At 31.0% G+C, this 17,878-nt stretch overlaps 2 protein-coding genes across 4 annotated transcripts; both read right to left on the bottom strand.

Annotated features, from left to right (window-relative positions):
* Positions 1 to 4,747: 4,747 nt before the first annotated feature.
* Positions 4,748 to 5,323, bottom strand: LOC107945252 (homeobox-leucine zipper protein HDG2). Its single transcript, XM_016879187.1, has 2 exons — positions 5,236 to 5,323; positions 4,748 to 5,150 (listed from the first exon to the last, which is right to left on the bottom strand). Exons 1-2 carry the CDS (start codon positions 5,293 to 5,295, stop codon positions 4,776 to 4,778), a joined length of 435 nt encoding a protein of 144 aa, XP_016734676.1. The 5' UTR covers positions 5,296 to 5,323; the 3' UTR covers positions 4,748 to 4,775.
* Positions 5,324 to 9,097: 3,774 nt separating this feature from the next.
* On the bottom strand, positions 9,098 to 15,784 carry LOC107945253 (uncharacterized). Of its 3 annotated transcripts, none has more exons than XM_016879189.2 (11): positions 15,311 to 15,784; positions 15,140 to 15,245; positions 13,888 to 13,901; positions 12,331 to 12,549; positions 11,528 to 11,599; positions 10,807 to 10,896; positions 10,051 to 10,089; positions 9,879 to 9,983; positions 9,645 to 9,810; positions 9,435 to 9,544; positions 9,098 to 9,367 (listed from the first exon to the last, which is right to left on the bottom strand). In XM_016879189.2, exons 1-11 carry the CDS (start codon positions 15,542 to 15,544, stop codon positions 9,281 to 9,283), a joined length of 1,242 nt encoding a protein of 413 aa, XP_016734678.1. In that variant the 5' UTR covers positions 15,545 to 15,784; the 3' UTR covers positions 9,098 to 9,280. The 3 variants fall into 3 exon arrangements, with proteins under 3 accessions (XP_016734678.1, XP_016734679.1, XP_016734680.1); XM_016879190.2 differs by having other exon boundaries at positions 15,140 to 15,234; positions 15,311 to 15,759; XM_016879191.2 differs by lacking the exon at positions 13,888 to 13,901 and having other exon boundaries at positions 15,311 to 15,755.
* Positions 15,785 to 17,878: the final 2,094 nt, after the last annotated feature.

Genomic DNA, 17,878 nt, shown 5'->3' with positions numbered 1-17,878 from the left:
ACTAAGCTTTAAAAAAACTAACTTGTGTTTTTGTCTTGTTTAATTGTAGACACATTTTGTGGATCAGAAGATCAGATTAGCACGAAGAAATCACACTGTCCGGGGAATTATTGGTAACCCTTGAATCTATCTTAGCTTATATGGCATGTAATAGGGAAAATTCAGTTATGCTCTGCAATGTTTCATAAGTACATGTATTGTGTTTGATGGTGCATTTTGATGTTGGGTATGTATGTTCTAATCCATGTTAAAGTATAAGTGAACAATCATGAAAATGGTAATTGTGGCTTGAATTAGGTATGATATAAGTGAATTGAAGGTAAGTTAAATTTGAATATGTTGAGACTTGTGTGATGAAACTAAAGTAGTGAAAATGTTGGGTAATTGTGATGGGGTGTCATTATGGACCCATTGGTTAGGTCTTAAAGGATTGAATTATCATATTTTAAATGTTCTTATATGTATTTGAAGCCTTGTGATTACATGTTTTGTAAGTGGTTTAGGTACCTATGCAATTGGGTGAAATTTGAGCTTGAAGTAGGACATTTTTGGGTTCACATGGCCTGAGACACGGGCTGCCACACGGACGTGTGAAGCATACGGGTAACCCATACAAGTGTGTACCCAGAGTGTGTTTAAAAAAATAGTATAGGTGCAGTTCTCTCACGGGCTGACACACGGCCTGCGACATAGCTGTGTGAGGATATTTAGAATAGTACACGGGCTGACACACGACCATCTGATCCAAATCAGAGAGTTACATGGTCCATACACATGGGCGTGTGAGAGGTTGAACACGGGCATGTGGTGTAGCCACATGACCATGTCTGGAGGCACACGGTCTGTGCTCTGTCACGCGGCTTGGACACACGGGCGTGTGAAAGGTTAAACATGGGTGTATGGTGTAGCCACGCGGTCTGTGCTCTGTCACACGGCCTGGACACACGGCCGTGTGACCCGTGTTTGGAAAAAATTCACTTTTGTCCCAAATTTTCTGTTTTGTCTTGAATTGGCCCCTGATTGTTTCTAAACTATTTTAAGGCCTCGAAAGCTCGATTTAAGATCCGTAAATGTATGATTATTCCACTTTGAATTGTATATAAATTTTGTTGATTTAATTAAATGATTGGTAGGTATTTTTTCTGAAAAGTTCCGTACATTAAGGTAATACTTTGTAACCTTATTTCAGCGACGGAAACAAGTTATGGGTGTTACATTAATTGAGCTTGCAAAAGCTCTTTTGTTGACTTGAGCATGAAATAGGACCAAATTATAAAGTTTCAAAATTTTAGGGTCGATGTCGTGACGTCACTTCCTCCACATAGTGACATCGCCAAACAATCTTTCTTGTTGTGACCTAAGGTCGCTCGACGTCGCAACGTGACTCACTGTCTGCCGACGTTGCAATGAAGAAGATTGTTCGTCGGGACGTGAACTCTATTTTTGGTAAAATTTAAGCCATTTGATACCTATTTCAATGTCACCACACAAGTTAACAACTTGTGTATATATACTTAACATTACCTGCACAAAAACATCCCGAACACATACCAAAACATTGCATTAAACCATTTCAATTCAACCAATCCAAAATAACTTCAATTTGGCATCAAAACATATTAATTCAACTTGTTCAATTTCAACCTATTCATCTAATCACTTAGCCATTCAACACCATACATATTTGAAACATATTCAGCAAAATAATCCATCTCAACTAAACATCAACCATTTCCAAATCACACTTTTCAATATCATGCACCAAAACAACCTTTAACTCATCAAATCCTTAATACATTTAAATATGTTCCAAAACCTATATACATGCTACAAAACCAAAATATTTAATGATCGAAAAACTACTGAATCAATAACGAGATAGTGTGAGCTGCTCATTGATCCGCTTGAAATGTTCCGTAAGTTGGTAATTTACAAGGAAAATGGAGACAACAGAGTAAGCATATTGAATGCTTAGTAAGTCCATATGAAATTTACTTAACTTACCTTAACATTACAACAAATTAAACATTTAAATATATTAGCATTCTATATGCCATCCCTTTGCATCCTTATACTATCATATGCATATCCACAAATACAACCAATAGGTTAGTTCATTTACATATCAAGAACTTATAATACAAATCATATATATGAAAATTCCATTTAGTATCATGTACCATCCAATTCATATTCCATTTGAAAGTATATGTAATTAAATTCATGTTCAAATCATTTCAACAATTTCATTTTCATTAGGTTACTGTTTTCACCCGAAAGAACCTTAGTAGATCGAACTCGGATACATGAGACTATAGTGCTCACACAAGCTGATAGTGATCAGAGTTGCTTACACAAGGTGACATCGTATTGAGGTTACTAGTCTAGGATAAACCAACAATACATATAAATTGAGAATCTGCAACTAATGCTGGATCTCATATAACCATGTAAACCCCTTATCGTTTCCGTATTTGACCCTAATGGCATGCCATATGTACCCTAACATTTTACTAAGTTCATATGAGCATTATTACTGTAATTATATCATTTCAATCCCCGCAATAGTGTATACATGTCATTCCAATCTTATAAACATTCCATATCCATTTTGGTACCTTGTACCTATTCATAAATACCATATTTTTTGAACTTTGCAATTTAGGGTCTGTTTGATTGTGAGAATTGATTTTCCGAAAATTGTTTTCCAACTTTTCCAGTGTTTATTTGGCGAAAAACATTTTCCATTTGGAAAATGAACTCCAAAACATGGGAAAATGCCTTACATATTTAGGGAAAATGTCTTACCCTTTCAATTTTCGTAAGACATTTTACTGGCTCTGCTCTCTATCGATTTTCCAGTCTTTCTTTCTTCATTCCTTCATTTCTGTTAGAAAACTTCCCTAAGATTATTGATTTTCCAGTAATCCCCTACTCTCCTCCTTCATTCCTTTCTGTCGATTATCGCCGTGGTTTTCTGTGGGCTAGAACTAGTATTGGAACCTGGACGAACAGATATCGCAGCTGCTGCAGTGCAAGCCTTTATCAGAGCAGTAGGTACGTATATTTTTTTCCCCCAACGTAACGGATCTATTTTGGATTTCTTCATTTGCGGTTTGATCCGTTTTTGTTTAGTAGTTTCTCTGTATGGGGTCAGATCCATTTTTTGCCACCGATCCATTTTTTGTTTAGTATTTTCTCTATATGGGGTCAGATATTTTATCGAAGACTTTGAAGGGAAAACGAAACCAAGATAAGATCTTTGTTGAATTATGTTTTTGTTCCACTTGCTTTAACTGATATTGATTTGTTTGTTTGTTCATTTTCTGGCTTTGTTTCATTTCTCAAGGAAAAAAATATTTATTCTTCCTGGAATTAAATGTGTTGCTTGTTTTCACTGATTTTGATCCATTTTGTTTGTTCATTTTCTCGTATGCTAACCATATTCAATTGACTAAAGAATTGGTTTTTGAGACTAGAAATTAATAGCCTCAAAATGTTCTTAAAGGGTAGAAATGTTCTGAATTTCTCGACAAGTTTGGCGAAGTCTATGGGTATCAGTTACCCTTTTTGTTGCATTTGGTCATGCTTAGGCTTCTCACAATAAGAAGTTTTACACAAGCCTTGTTTGTCTAACTCCTGAATTAAATAAAACGCTCTTTGTTAAAGAGCGAGGTGCTTTAATTTGAGTTGTGATAAATCAATTTCTTGCTTGTTGGATTGATCTTATTTGGACAGTTATTTTAGTGTAGTCAAGCACCATATTTAGGCGCCAATGGCAATACTGAGCTTTCAAAAGCCAACTTTCATTGAGGCACATGCATTTTATGTAGGCATACGGTTGTAGGCTTCTCTTATGTTTCTTTTTTTTTTAATCTTTAAATGTGATGCATTGCATTATCTATTGAGGGTAAAAGGAAATGTACGGGGCATGCCAGAGTTGGGACAGAAAAAGCTCAAATATGGTACTGACACGGTTCTAATTTCTTTTTATGCTTGACCTCCAGCTATACAGTTCTTGCTGTCCTAGCCTCTACCTCAGCATTCTTACTCCTGTTAGTGGCCTTGGTTGATATTTTCATAAGAGCTTGGTGTTGAGCGTCTTTGGAATGCCTTATTTCTTGATTCTGGTCTGCTAATGGCATGGCATTTGTGGTTGTTATATGTTTGTGGTGTGCTTGATATATGATTTGGTATAATATGCATTTGTGGTTGTTATAATTCGGTTCAAGTGAATTAAGCATGGTTGTTGGATGTATTTGGGTATGGTTTATTATTGATTTACATTTTTACTGTAATTTGTTTACGTATTATTTGCGAAATGGCAGTGATGAACTGTTATATTTGGTTGATGGTAGGTAAATACATATGTGCCTATTTCATGAATTTTGGTAATTTTGGTATGGTTTATAGCATATGGAATTGACATGTGGACTGATTGGCTAAATTACATGAAAAAAATGATTAATGTTAGTCAAGTGAGCAATGTATGATTAATGTATGAATTGGCATATGTGCCTTTCTCTGGTTAGCACTTACTGATCTGTTAGTATTTGTTAGTATTTGTTAGCACTTAATGACCTGTTAGTATTTGATGCTAGAGAAAAGGGGTGATGAATGTTCATTTGATATCTAGCATGTTCGACTACAAAGGAAGGTCCTTAATTATGTAATTCATATCTCCAAATCTATTTACATATGCATGTATAGAAAACTGCAAGGTAAAGAACTATGCTAACATACCTTGGTACCTAAACCATGAAGGCTGTGCCAGTTCATGCATTCTCGCATGATAGAGAAACTTTTATCCTTTCAACCGTACATGCAATCAAATTGTTAACTGTTGCAACCGATCCAAGAGATAGTTTTGCAGTAGGAATTGAGTCCACCAAAATCTGAAACGCAACAGTTAGAAGTGATCCACCTGAGCTGCCACCCGCATCAGCCATGCCGCTTCCAGTGCTCCCACTACTCCCATCCGGAAGAATAGCGAAACCCGATGGAAGAAGGGCGGCATAGTCAGGGTCGCTACCATTTAGAACCACATTCATTGCAACAATGTCGACAATAGCATAGATTACAAATGAAGCTGTTGGATCAGTGCAACTATATTGTAATATCAGCATGTTGGTTTGGCTTGAATTTGCACTCTGCATGTGATCATTTGATATGTTTTCAAGATTCATATATTATTCAAAGTGAATTTGGACAAATTAATCAAAGAAATGGACCTACATTGACTCGAAGTAGTGAAACACAATTGCCTGTATCCCTGCCATTAGCAATGTGAGCCATTTCTTGGACAACTCCACCGTTAGAAAGAATATACCACTGTATCCAGAAGAAACCAACATGTAATTTTATTTAATGGTTCTAAATTCGAATACCAAATTAAAAGACAAAGAAAAATTATGATGTTAACTATAATATAAGGTTTCCATATTCGAATGCCTAAAATAAGACAAGTCAGATAAAAACTATGCAAGCCAAACAAGAAACATAAACAAATTGAGTTAAATTTGTGTCTTTCAATATCAATCATGGAATATGAAGCTGCATTGGAATACCTCATTTCGAGAATTCTCATCTCTGAGGAAATCAAATACCCTCATTTAATTTGATTTATTTAATTATAAATAAATCATTGCAATATATGTAAAAATAATTTAAAATATAAAAATTCATTAATATATATTAATATATGTAAAAACAACTTTTCCGGAAAATATTTTTAGGAAATCTGCCAAACAGTAGAAAATATTTTACACAGATTCATCCAAACACCAGAAAATATTTTTCGTAAATCATTTTCCAGAAAAGTAAATCATTTTCCAGAAATCATTTTACGGAAAACATTTTACTGGCAAACAAACAGACCATTAGTTTAGTTTATGCCAAAATCACCAATTTCACATTTATATAAACTAATAAGAAAAATAATTACAAATAAATTATAAAATGAAACAAAGCAGTAGGTTCCATATGAACCTACCACAACAAACGAACAAGTCTTTAAGAACTAATCAACAATTTTAACTTTTCCCTAATTATATTCGGTTTGGTTCAATTCTCAATCTATACAATAATTTGGTTCAATTTGTCAATTCCAAACATTTTATAACATCCTATTATATGCATGAATCAATCCAATTTTAATTTTCAAGTGACCCTAAAATTTTACATTTTATTCAATTTAGTCCCTAAAGCTGAATTAGCTATAACTTTCAAATTTGAGTTTTGATTTCAAAACCGGTCTCAAATTTATCCTTTTAGGAATCTCTACTATCAATAATTACTGAAATTTCACATCAAATATTCAATTTTTACACTTTTTTCCTTTTGACAAAAACTAACGATTACACTTTACAATCTAGTCCTTTTTCACATCTAAGCTTAGAATCTAACAATTGAACACCAATTTATTCAAGCAATCATCAATGAAAATTTTCAAAAACTTTAACAATTTTACAAATTGGTACATGGGCTAGCTAAATCAAGCTCTCATGACCTCAAAAACATAAAAATTACAAGAAAAATACTTAATTACATGCACCAATTGTTGACTGAAAGCTTGAATTTTCTTAGGGTTTCTTTCTTTTCTCACGGATGGAGAAGATGAAGGAATGAAATGGCTCTTTCATATTTAGTTTTAGCTTATATAAAATAATTAGGGATTAATTAATTAAGTTTAATTAACTTAAGCTTAACTAATTAACCTTAAGAAAATTTAATGGATTCATCAAGCACTAAAATATGTTACAAAATGGTTTAATTACCATTTTAAACCTTTGGCTAATTACAATTTAAACCCCTAGACCTTTGGCCAATTAAAAGCCTATAATGAAAAATTTTTATAATTTAGTCCTTGTACCTTAATTAAACAATTAATAGAAAAAATTTAAAGGACAAAACTTTAATAAACTATTATACCAATTTTGTAAATATTTTAATTTAATATTTACGGACCCAATTTACAAAAAATGGGGTTCCAAAACTGTTGTTTTCGACACCGTTGAAAATCGGGTTGTTACAGTAGCTTAATAAATATGTGAATAATTCAAGGAAGTAGTAAACGAATATGATTATTTTTTATGTGAAGATATGTGTGTAAAAAGGACTAGATTGTAAAATGTTGAAAAGTTATGTGTGATAATGAAATTATGAAACTTGATTGTGCTTGTGATTAATATTGGATTTATAATAATGTTAAAGCCCATGTAGACAAATTTTGAACTTATGGATATAGATGGCATGCCATTAGGAATTTCTTAGCGCGCTCGTGAATTTAGCATTTTGGTGCTTGTGTTCTAACACTATTAGCGTTCGTGATATTCTAGCACTTACATGCTCATATACTTCGTGATTATATTTCATATATCCTTCTTGTTCACTGAAGTCTACAATGGGCAAAGTGGGTGATTAATGAATGAAAATGTATGAATAAAATGTGGTAAGTGAAATGATGCTATTCAACCTTGTTGCTGATATCAATCTTTATCTTTAAGTAGTTTTTAGTGGCCATGTTTATCATATTTATTATTTAAGTACTTAATTACTAATATATTACATTGAATAAAAAGGTAAGTTAGAATTCTAAGTACAAAGCTTAACGAGTTTTTTGAATGCGTAGGTAAAGATGGTTTCGAAGACAGCTTTTGAAGTGACTATTCTCATCCTTATCTCATCATCAAGCAAGGATTGAAGTGTATGGAACTTAGATTTTGGCAATAGAGTGGCATGCACATAGGATTAGAACCATATGAATTTTTGTTGTAAAGTAACTAAGTGGTTCCAAAAATATGTCATGCGTGCTTGGTATCATTTTGTACCTTGCGATAATCTTCCTTAGATGGATATACTCATGTGTTATAGGAAGGTTTTGAATGATAACTTGACATATTTTGAGTCCTAAAAATGTTTTAAAGTGTTATAAAATGATTAATGATAGTTTAGACTTGGTTTTAAATGTTTCAGAAATGTTTTGGGTAATTTGTCCTCAGTTTGCAACATTGGACATGTAATTAGAGTAATTTGCCTTCAGTGTCACGACATTAAAAGCTCAGTGTCGTGACATCAATAAGTGTCACGACACCCATTTCCTAGTGTCGCGACATTGACCCTGTTTACCCTGTTTTGATCCGAATAATCCTTGAATGGTCCCCGTTTGTAATCAAACTTTAAAGAAAGCCTAGAAATGACTTGAATAACTTCAAAAGAGTCTATTTATGTTAAAGCAAAATTTTGAAAGTGATGCTCGAGTTAAGTAGCCTTAGTGTTTGAATGTGACATTCCTTGCTCGTGATGTATCGATTCATTTCGGGTGAGGGGTGTTACAAGTTAACCTTGCTTCAATATTGCTTGTAAAGGGTTTGTAATCTGAGCCAAGATCATGCAAGATATGATCAATTAGATCATCCTCGGAGCTGGAAGCATCAAGTACAACAAGTTTGGCATGATCCATGTAGGTGACTATAGAGTCATAGTCTCATGACAAAGCATAAAGAACATTTTTTATAGTGAGAACTTGAGTTTTTTATCCTGAAGCACGGAAGTCTTCCACCAAGGCCAAGTAACATAGGAAATGGTGACACCAACAACTTGAGAGAGAACAATTTCAGAAACAGAGCTAAGGATCGAACTTAACATAGTTTGATCCTTAATATACCAAGTTGTTTTTCTGGGTTTGGAGTATTATCAAGATATTTAGGAGAGTTGGAGCCATCAATGTGATGAATCAATTCTTTCTCACAAAGGAAAAATAAATAAATTGTGTTTTCCAGAGAAGATAATTTGAGGAAGTAAGCTTGATTGTGCTCTAATGAGAAGAGCATGGAAAAAGAATATGACGACGACGACGGTGATTGGATAGTCATGGTAAGAATCGAAAAGAATGATGTTTAAACGGTATATCTCAAATCCGATACCATAAAGAGAAGCAACGTTTTTTTGTAATTACAATCAACGAGTTATCATTATCAAGGTATTTATAATGATTACAAAAAAACTGTTGTAAATTTGGATGATATCTAATTATTCTCTTAATAAGTGTCTGGAAAAGAAGTCTACCGTAAACTTAAAGTAACTGCGCAACCAAAAATTAGTGTCAAGAAAATACCAAACAGTGATGAAATTTATAGGTAAACTCATGTTTGTTTTCCTGGTCATAATTCAAACACTAATTTATTTAAATCTAAGCCTTTCGTATTGAGGACCCAACAGATCAAATATATTAGTAGAACCATTAAAAAGAGAGACCAAAATTGATTATAAAACAAAGAAATCATGGGCAAGGTAGAATTGTGGGATCCAATGGTGTAGACATATCCCTTTGGCACATGTTGGGCTCAATGCTTACAACACCTTCTCCCTAAACATTAAATATATGTATTAGGCTCATATATGGAAATACATGAATAAATAAATAAAGATTGTACCTTGGCAAGATTTCTGAAGTGAGCGGTGCTGTAGTTTCCAGTAGGGAACAAAATCTCAATAAGATCAGCTAATACCAGTTGGGGTTGAGAGACAGCACCATCAAACCAATCTTTAATCATTTTTTATGTAAAAAAAGAGTGAAATAATTATTGTTATATAAAGACATAAATAAATAAAAAGAAAAGAAAAGGTAAATAAAAAATCATTACCAAGAGTAGTTAAATTATGGATTCTCTTGTCGTATCTCCAGATGCTTTGGTTAGTAAGAAATCCAAAACATGAATGATCTTCAATGTTTATGTTTTGGAGGAATGTAGTGGTATTGTATCCAATTGCATCCCAACTGTATGTTTCATCTATTACAACATCCACTGTCTGAAATAAATATTAATAAAGTTGTTAATAATTAAAAAAAAACATTTATAAATAAAAACAAAACTTACACATAGGATAGCATGCAAATCTTCAATATCATCAGGGTTGGAGATATTGTATGTAATCTTGTTAATGGAGGCGTCCACATTTTCTCCTCCTGCATCTTCTACATACTGTTTTCATCTTAAATTAAATTTAAATATTACAAACTAACAAAATTATTTTCAATTTATTTAATACCTTTAACTTGTATAATTCCTTTGTGAAAGACCATATGCCCTGCATTCATTTTGCAATAACTCAGTTACTTCCAGATTCAACTTTTGATTAAAAAAAAACATACTTGTGTGTAGGGGTGAGTCTTCGATCTTATCGAGTGAAAAAATTTCGAATTAATCGATTTGACGAGTATTATTTTATCATCTTAACTTGATTTGAATTTTTTTTTAATTGACTTAAATTAAAAATTTTAACATGTCAAATTAAAATATTGTTACATCATAATTAATTTCATGTTAGAGCAAATAAATTTAAAACCATATATATGTGAACTTTTTCAAAACTTCAAAAAAAATTAGTATGATAAATTTGAATCATTAATTAACTTATTTAGGTCTCAAAATTATTATTTTAGAAAAATTTTAACTTTCTTTATATATTCTTTAAATTCTTTTTAAATTTTATAATTGTTAAAAATATAAATTTTGGAACTTCAAAAATTATTTTGAATTTTTTTCGTAATTTTTGTTGAGTGAGAGACTAATTTGCTCATTTTCAAAATTAATAGGGACCAAAGGGATATTTACACCAATTTGTTATTCGAATTATTCGAGTCGTAAAATTTAACTCAACTCGAATAATCTGAATAACTTAATTCGATTAACTCGAAATTTAAATTTTTCTCGAATCAAATCGAATTTTACTCACCCTACGTATACTTGGATTTAGGGATGAAACCAAGCATATGAATGTGTGGCCACTGTTTCAGCAACCTACATTCTGGTATTCCATCCATGCCACTATTGGTTTGAATGCTTTTTCCTTGGCCTCTGGAACTTTAATTAAGCATAAATAGTTGTCCTTTACCTGAAAATAATTAAAATAGCAAGGGTCAAATTAAAATAATATCATTCATTATTATGACTTAATTACTGTTATCTTTACACACATTTTCGTATAATCAGTTCACAAGTAATGTTAAAACCTATAAAATATTAAAATATAATATAAAAAAGACACGTCAATATTCATAGTGAAAAATAATAATCCTTTTATTAATATTTTTATATATTAAATAAATAATAAGTTTAATTTCATTAAAACACTTTGTATTTATTAAACAAATAAAACTTATATATTACCTTACCTTAAAACTTTAGATTTTCACTACCTTGCATAAACTTTGCATTAAAATTTTCTGTAAAAAAAATTGCATTAATTTTTTTATCTTCATATACTAAAAAAAATTCTATAACAATTTGCAAATAAAATAAACGTTACATGTGAATGAACATCTTATTAACTTTACTTATTTTTTTTTATTAAATTTTAGCTCAATTGGCATGAATATTATTGTCAATGTAGGAGGGCGTGAGTTCGAGTGCGCTGAAGCACATTATCTTTTTATTTATAAGTTCAGGAAGGAGTATGAATAGTTTTAAATATTGTATCAAAAAGAATACATATAAGAGAATTGAACATTAATTTAAATACTAACCGCTTTGTAGACTTGATTTGCTCTCTTCTCCAAATTTGCAAAAGCCCCCAAGAACTTGATCCATTCTGCTCTCTGTGTCACATCCATTATAAGTAAATAAATATATATATAATAATAAATTTATAAAAAAATAATGTGGAGTAGTTTTTGTTAAAAATGAATTTGTTTTAAAAGTTTTTATTACATACAATTACTTTTCTAAAATGCATGTAAAAAGATAAAAAAAACCCTTAAAATAAATTTATAATTGAGTTTTTAAATAATAGTATAAATAAAATTTATACCCAAATAATAATTCGTATTAAAATACATCATCAATAAATTAATAAATAATTTTTAAAATAAAATATTATTAACGAGTGATGTTTTGTGATTTATTGAGAATTGTTATGATACTATTACCGATCCATAACCCGAATGAGTCCGGGTCAGATTCTACATGGTTCACACACTGAGCTCGCATATCGAGTTTACACATTGAGTTTGCATATCGAGCTTGCATGACACTAAGTGTTTGCAAGAGGGGAACTTACACCCTCCCATAAGATCACACGTGAGATCGCACATGGGACCGTGCAATATGGGTTCACACGTTACATAGAGGAATCCCCATCATATAAACACGTGTTAAGTTTAGAGTAGAGTACGTGTTAGCATGTATAAAACCTACCTAAAATATCACATTAATGAACAGTAACCATATCATATAAATATACAACCTTGTCATCTAAAGAAGATAAAGAAAAATACTCAACATGAATATATCAACTTGTATATAAAATTATTGATATTTAAAAAAGAACCTGTAAAGGAGAGTCCTCTCCAGTAGCGGCAAAGTTAGCGAAATTGCAAGCTTGAAATTGATCAAGGTTAGAAACAAAATGTGCTGCAAATGGTGCGAGCTGTTGAGGCTCACTTGCGTTGATCAAACTTATTTCTCCTCCTTCAACCATTTTTAGTACACATTCTGAGGCCACCGTGTTTGATGTCATCCCTTTCATGCTTCCCACTACGCCCAATAGCTGCATTCCTAACTTTAATTATTTTCTTCTCCTTATTTCTCATTACAATTTTCAATATTCACTTTCAACCACTATATATATTTATTTAATTACAAAATTTATAAAATAAATCCAATAAATAAATTATAAAAGTGGATAATATATATTTTTAAAGTTACACAATTGACTCGATACTTGTTAAGTGTAATGGAAATATACATTGTATTTTTAAGAAAAACATAAGTTTAAATTTTAGACAATATTTTTTTTAAAAAGTAGCTACGAACTCCAAACATATACCGTAAAATTAATATAAAATATACCACAAAAAGAGACAATACAATTTACCATACATATATAAATTGTGTTTTCTATAGGACTCATACATAAAAATTTAGAACAGCAGATCTTTTATTCACACTTAGCAACCAAAATTCAAACCCTGTTAATAACGTTTGCCCTACATATAACTGTTGTTTTATAACAATTGCGTCAATGTTGTATTCATTTGTTTAGGGTGGGGAAAAATAGACTTGGTCATGGGTTGGGTGAGGCTGAATTTAGATTAGATCAATGTAAAATTTTAGGTCCATTTTCTAAGTCCGAACTCAATTCGGCCCAAAAAATAAGTTTAAAATTCTATCCAAATACTAAATTCGACTCAGATTAAAAAATGCAAAATTCGAGCTCTACTCAACCATTTTTTATATTATTTTTATACAAAAACAAATTTAAAAAATATAATTCATCAAATATACTAAAAGCATTAAACAAATTGAAAATACATTAAAAAAACTTTATACTTATATAACACTAAGATAGTTGTAACTTAGTAAACAAAAGCATCTAAAATAGTAGCAAAATGAACAATAAAACAAAAGTTATACAATATCAAACAATAACAACAAAATAGTAGCAATATAATAACAAAATGACAGCACAACAACAGCAGAAAAGAAAGTTTAGGCTGATTCGGGCCGAACTCGTGTTAAAAAATCCTACTTAAGGCTCTGTTCGTTTAGAAAACAAACCTTATTTTTTGTCTAAACCTATTTTTCAGACTTATATTTTTACCCAAATCCTCTCATTTTTCAAACGAACCTTTGAGCTTAAATAGATAATCAAACTCATGATCAAATCTAGGGAGCCTGTCCCTTGAGGAAGAAGGATCTCGTCAAAATTAGCCTAATTCAATTATTTATTACAATTAAATGTAATTAAATGATATACTTATTTCAATAATTTTAATAATGATCGTTATACTAAATAAATATTTTTAAAAAAATTGAATTATGTATAAAAAGTATATATATAACCATGGATACACATATAGCAAATTATATTGGTTTAGGTTCTTACCTCAAAAAAGGAAACTGGAAGCCGAGAACATAAGGTAAGGCACATGAGAAAAATTTGTTAGCTATAAATATTGGGGATAAAATTAATAATGATACATAATAAAACTAATTGATGACAATAAATAGTACAACAATACCATTAATATAATTACTCATTTACCTTTCTAACTATCATAATTTTCATTAAAAATTCTAACTTAATTTATGAAGTTAAATTGTTTTTAGAATTATTTTTTCTTTTCCACCAAAATTAATATTTAGTGTTAAAATTTAATTTACAAAATTAAAGTTAGTAGAAAATTTTAATAAGATTCAAAATTTAGTTGTAAAATTAAAATATATAAAAGTTGAGTGATAAATTTATTTAGTTTTTTAAAATATAATGATAAATATTAATCAGAATAAGGGTTAATATACTATTTGGTATTTGAGTTTGGTTTTAGTGTTCGATTTGATACTTAATTTTTTTATCTTAATTTGGCACCTAATTTTGACTTCAATGTTAGTTTGGTACTTGAATTTTTTTTCAAATTGATACTTGAGTTTTCTTTATCTCATACAAGTACCTAAATGGACTTCAGGGATCAATTAGTACATGAGTTTTTCCTTTGTCCTAATTAAGTACTTATGTTTTTTTATGAAAACATACATGTCAAATATTTATTAGGCCACATGATGTTGTTCGGTTTGGGTACCAAATCAAATATTAAAACCAAACTCAAATATCAAATTGAGACAAAAAGACTTAGGTACCAAATTGAATATTTAAGCCAAATATAGGTAATAAATGATATACTAACCTTTAAAATAATATATAGTGACAAAATTCAATATTTAATTATAATGTGAAATTTACACTTTAACCCAATTTCCAATTTTAAACAGAAGAGAACTCTCTCGAGTAATTATTTGATAAATGGTGATGGAGGTTTTTTAATTTCAAAATGAAGATTAATAAATCATCTAATGTTGTTAAGATTTTTTTATATATAATACCTAAAGTTATATATAATTTGTATCGTATCTTTAAATATGAGGATAAATAATTATCAAATCAATATTTTTTTATATTGACAATAATATCGATAACAGTCGAGCTCAAATTCAATCACCTTAATTAATTAACATTTAAAAAAAACTATATAAATATAACACATCATAATTTTTTAATCACGTTTGTAGAGTATGAACTAATAATAAGATTACTACTGCAACAAAAAGAATAGGCTGTAAATATTTAATGGCGGCAATACCTGGAAAACTGGTGGTGGTATCGACTGAAAAGTTAGAGAGTGGGATGACAAATGACTTAATCCTTGGTGTGCAATATTTTGTCCTTCCAGCCATCCTTGTATCACTCTATATATTAAAATTTCAGAAATGGATATCAGAAATAAAGGAAAAAGAAGAGATGATGGAGGTACCTGGATGAGAAGATAACTCTTGCCATCAATGCCATTCTTAATGACTTTGAAAGTCTGACCATAGTAAATATGGTAGTTTTGAGCGTCTTCTACTTTGGAGATGTTGCCTTGCGGTTTGACATTTGGTGCTGCCGCCGCCGCCCCAATATCTATGGCGGATAGCCACTTCTTCCAACTCAACAACCAGGCCGCCATTAACAGCCTCTGGATCCAATAACTACAACCACGAGACATGATGATGAAGCTTTCCAAAATGGAGGATTTGGAGGTTGAATCGATGAAGTGAGGCAGTTGTTGGGCTGGGTGGGGAAGATGAAATCAATGCAAATGGGAACCCGTGAACTTTTTCTCAACTTTTATTATTATTTTTTTATGTTTCTACTTTTTACCCTTTTAGATGATGAACAAACCAAACCCGTGAACTCATGTATGTTTTGTCTTTTTGTCATCTTATGTTCCACACCTTCTATTTTGTTCATACCTTCTTAACCCCCTAATTTCCAAACTTTCCTAATATTCCCATTCCCTCATGTGCCCTGCACTAACGCTGCCACTCATCAACTTTCCAACTTTTTCTCTTTTCTTTTAATTTTCTAATTGTTTTTTTTTTTACAACACATCTCAAATTATTGTCTACGCACACTGCATAAAAAAGATAATCCCTTCAACTCCAACCTACGATGTGGGTTGTGGGGTAAACGGCCCTGATCAATGAGCCAACAATGGAGTTCAATTTTGTAATTGTCAATATCAGATTAATTAAAAAAGTTTAAAGTATAAAATAACATTTTCTTTAGATTGAGTTACAAGAACATCTCTCTAGCAAGCATGAGAGAGCACGAGACGGGTTGCAATACCAATTAACTAGGCAAATCTCAGCCCTAAAACCTTTACCAATCGAGTCGACAACCCCATTAGTGGGTTTCTTTTCTGGTCATAAAGAGCACGTCATAGATCAAATAACAGTACGAAACATAGAAAATTTTAGCTCTATCGGCTTTAACAAGGAAAGACATAAAGTTTGGCATAGTGGAATTAGAAACATAATCTCTAGTAGAATTATCTAGATAAAAGCTAGTAAGCACATACAGGTTGCTTTCTTTTCGAGTTAAAGCATCCACACATACAGATGATTACTTCGGAATGATCCCCATAAAAGCCTGCAATCATCAACCAAAGGTTCAAGAAGCAAAATCAGAAGATGAATGGTTTAGAACCATGCTAATGACTGCAATGACATCAACTTTGATATCATTTAACAAAAGTAGTGTAACGATTTAATTTTCGATGGTGTCAAAAAGTATTGTTTCAAAACCAAATTTCTTAAGTCGATCGGCTAGTCTGAAAATTTTATCGAGGAGTTTATGCGACAATTATGGAATTAGAGATTAAAATTATTAAGTGAATAAATTAGATAAATTATTAAGTAAAGTACAAGGAATATTTTGGAAGCTTGGTCAATAATAAGTAAGGTATAAGGACTATATTGCAAGGAGACTAGAATTGATGGATTAAATGGGTCATTAACCAAAGTCCTTAAATGCTATTAAACCATAGCTAAAACATTGCTAGTTTCTTGTATTGATGATTGCCATTCATTCCCACTATATTTTTCATGTTTAATTAATTAATGAATGACAGACATTATAAGGCAAAAGATGAAAGAACTTAGTGGACCATTCCATCTTCTTCTTCACGGCAACAAAGAAAGAAAAGAAGAAAATTTCATGGTTTTTCTCCTATTGCCGTGAGCTATACTTAGCATTGGTAAGCTGTTTCATTTAATTTTTGGTAAAATCCTAGTTTATGATAATAGATTATTATAACCCATTCCATAGCTCATGAAATTATTAAAATTTCGTAAAGTTACCATTGTTGAATGTTGGAGAGTAGAGAGTGGAATGAGTAGAACCATAAGTTGCTTTATGCTTGAACTGTGCTAGAACAAAGCTAGGAACGAAGTGGGTTGAGTAGGAATAAGGTTTGATTTAAGATTGGTTAATGTGGGTATTGTTGAAGCTTGGAAACTAGTGAGAAAGTGATGTGAACCTCTAGAGTTTAAGGTTGGATTTAGATTCTAACGGGAGATATGAAAATCAGATATTATGGTACAAAAAGGTGAAGTTGAGAAAAATATATTTATGCTTTGTTTCAACAAATTTTATATTTAATGTATTACTAACTTCGTTTTTATATTTAGATTATTGAATAAAATTAAAGACGAAACCGAAACGTCAAGAGATAAATGTGAAACTACCACAAAAAACGAATTCATTTTGTGCTAGCATAATTTGCATGCATTACACAAAATTATTAAGTAATTTTAACTTGTGAAATCTTTAGTAATAAAGGTGGACATAAATGAATGTTAATATTGAGCATAAATGGTAAGTTGTTAAGTAAGTATATACATTAAATTATTATGGTGTTATGAATAGTATGTATAAGATTAGTATATTAAAAATAAATTGTGAAATTATAATTAAGCAAGCTTTAAGAATTGAAATTGCTATTTAATAGAATGAATGTGTAATTATGTTTAATGACTTAATTATGAATGACATAACG

This window comes from Gossypium hirsutum, chromosome D12, assembly GCF_007990345.1.
Source record: "Gossypium hirsutum isolate 1008001.06 chromosome D12, Gossypium_hirsutum_v2.1, whole genome shotgun sequence".
Lineage (NCBI taxonomy): Eukaryota > Viridiplantae > Streptophyta > Magnoliopsida > Malvales > Malvaceae > Gossypium > Gossypium hirsutum.
The sequence above is the reverse complement of the archived record's forward strand: the minus strand, read 5'-3'. Positions and strand labels throughout refer to the sequence as shown.

Coding starts and splice junctions, on each gene's coding strand:
- LOC107945252 (XM_016879187.1), bottom strand. CDS start 5,295: ATGGCTCACATTGCTAATGGCAGGGATACAGGCAATTGTGTTTCACTA. Junction 5,151..5,235: donor TTTCACTACTTCGAGTCAAT/GTAGGTCCATTT, acceptor GATCACATGCAG/AGTGCAAATTCAAGCCAAAC.
- LOC107945253 (XM_016879189.2), bottom strand. CDS start 15,544: ATGTCTCGTGGTTGTAGTTATTGGATCCAGAGGCTGTTAATGGCGGCC. Junction 11,600..12,330: donor GAGAGGACTCTCCTTTACAG/GTTCTTTTTTAA, acceptor GATGTGACACAG/AGAGCAGAATGGATCAAGTT. Junction 10,897..11,527: donor CAAATCAAGTCTACAAAGCG/GTTAGTATTTAA, acceptor AATTATTTTCAG/GTAAAGGACAACTATTTATG.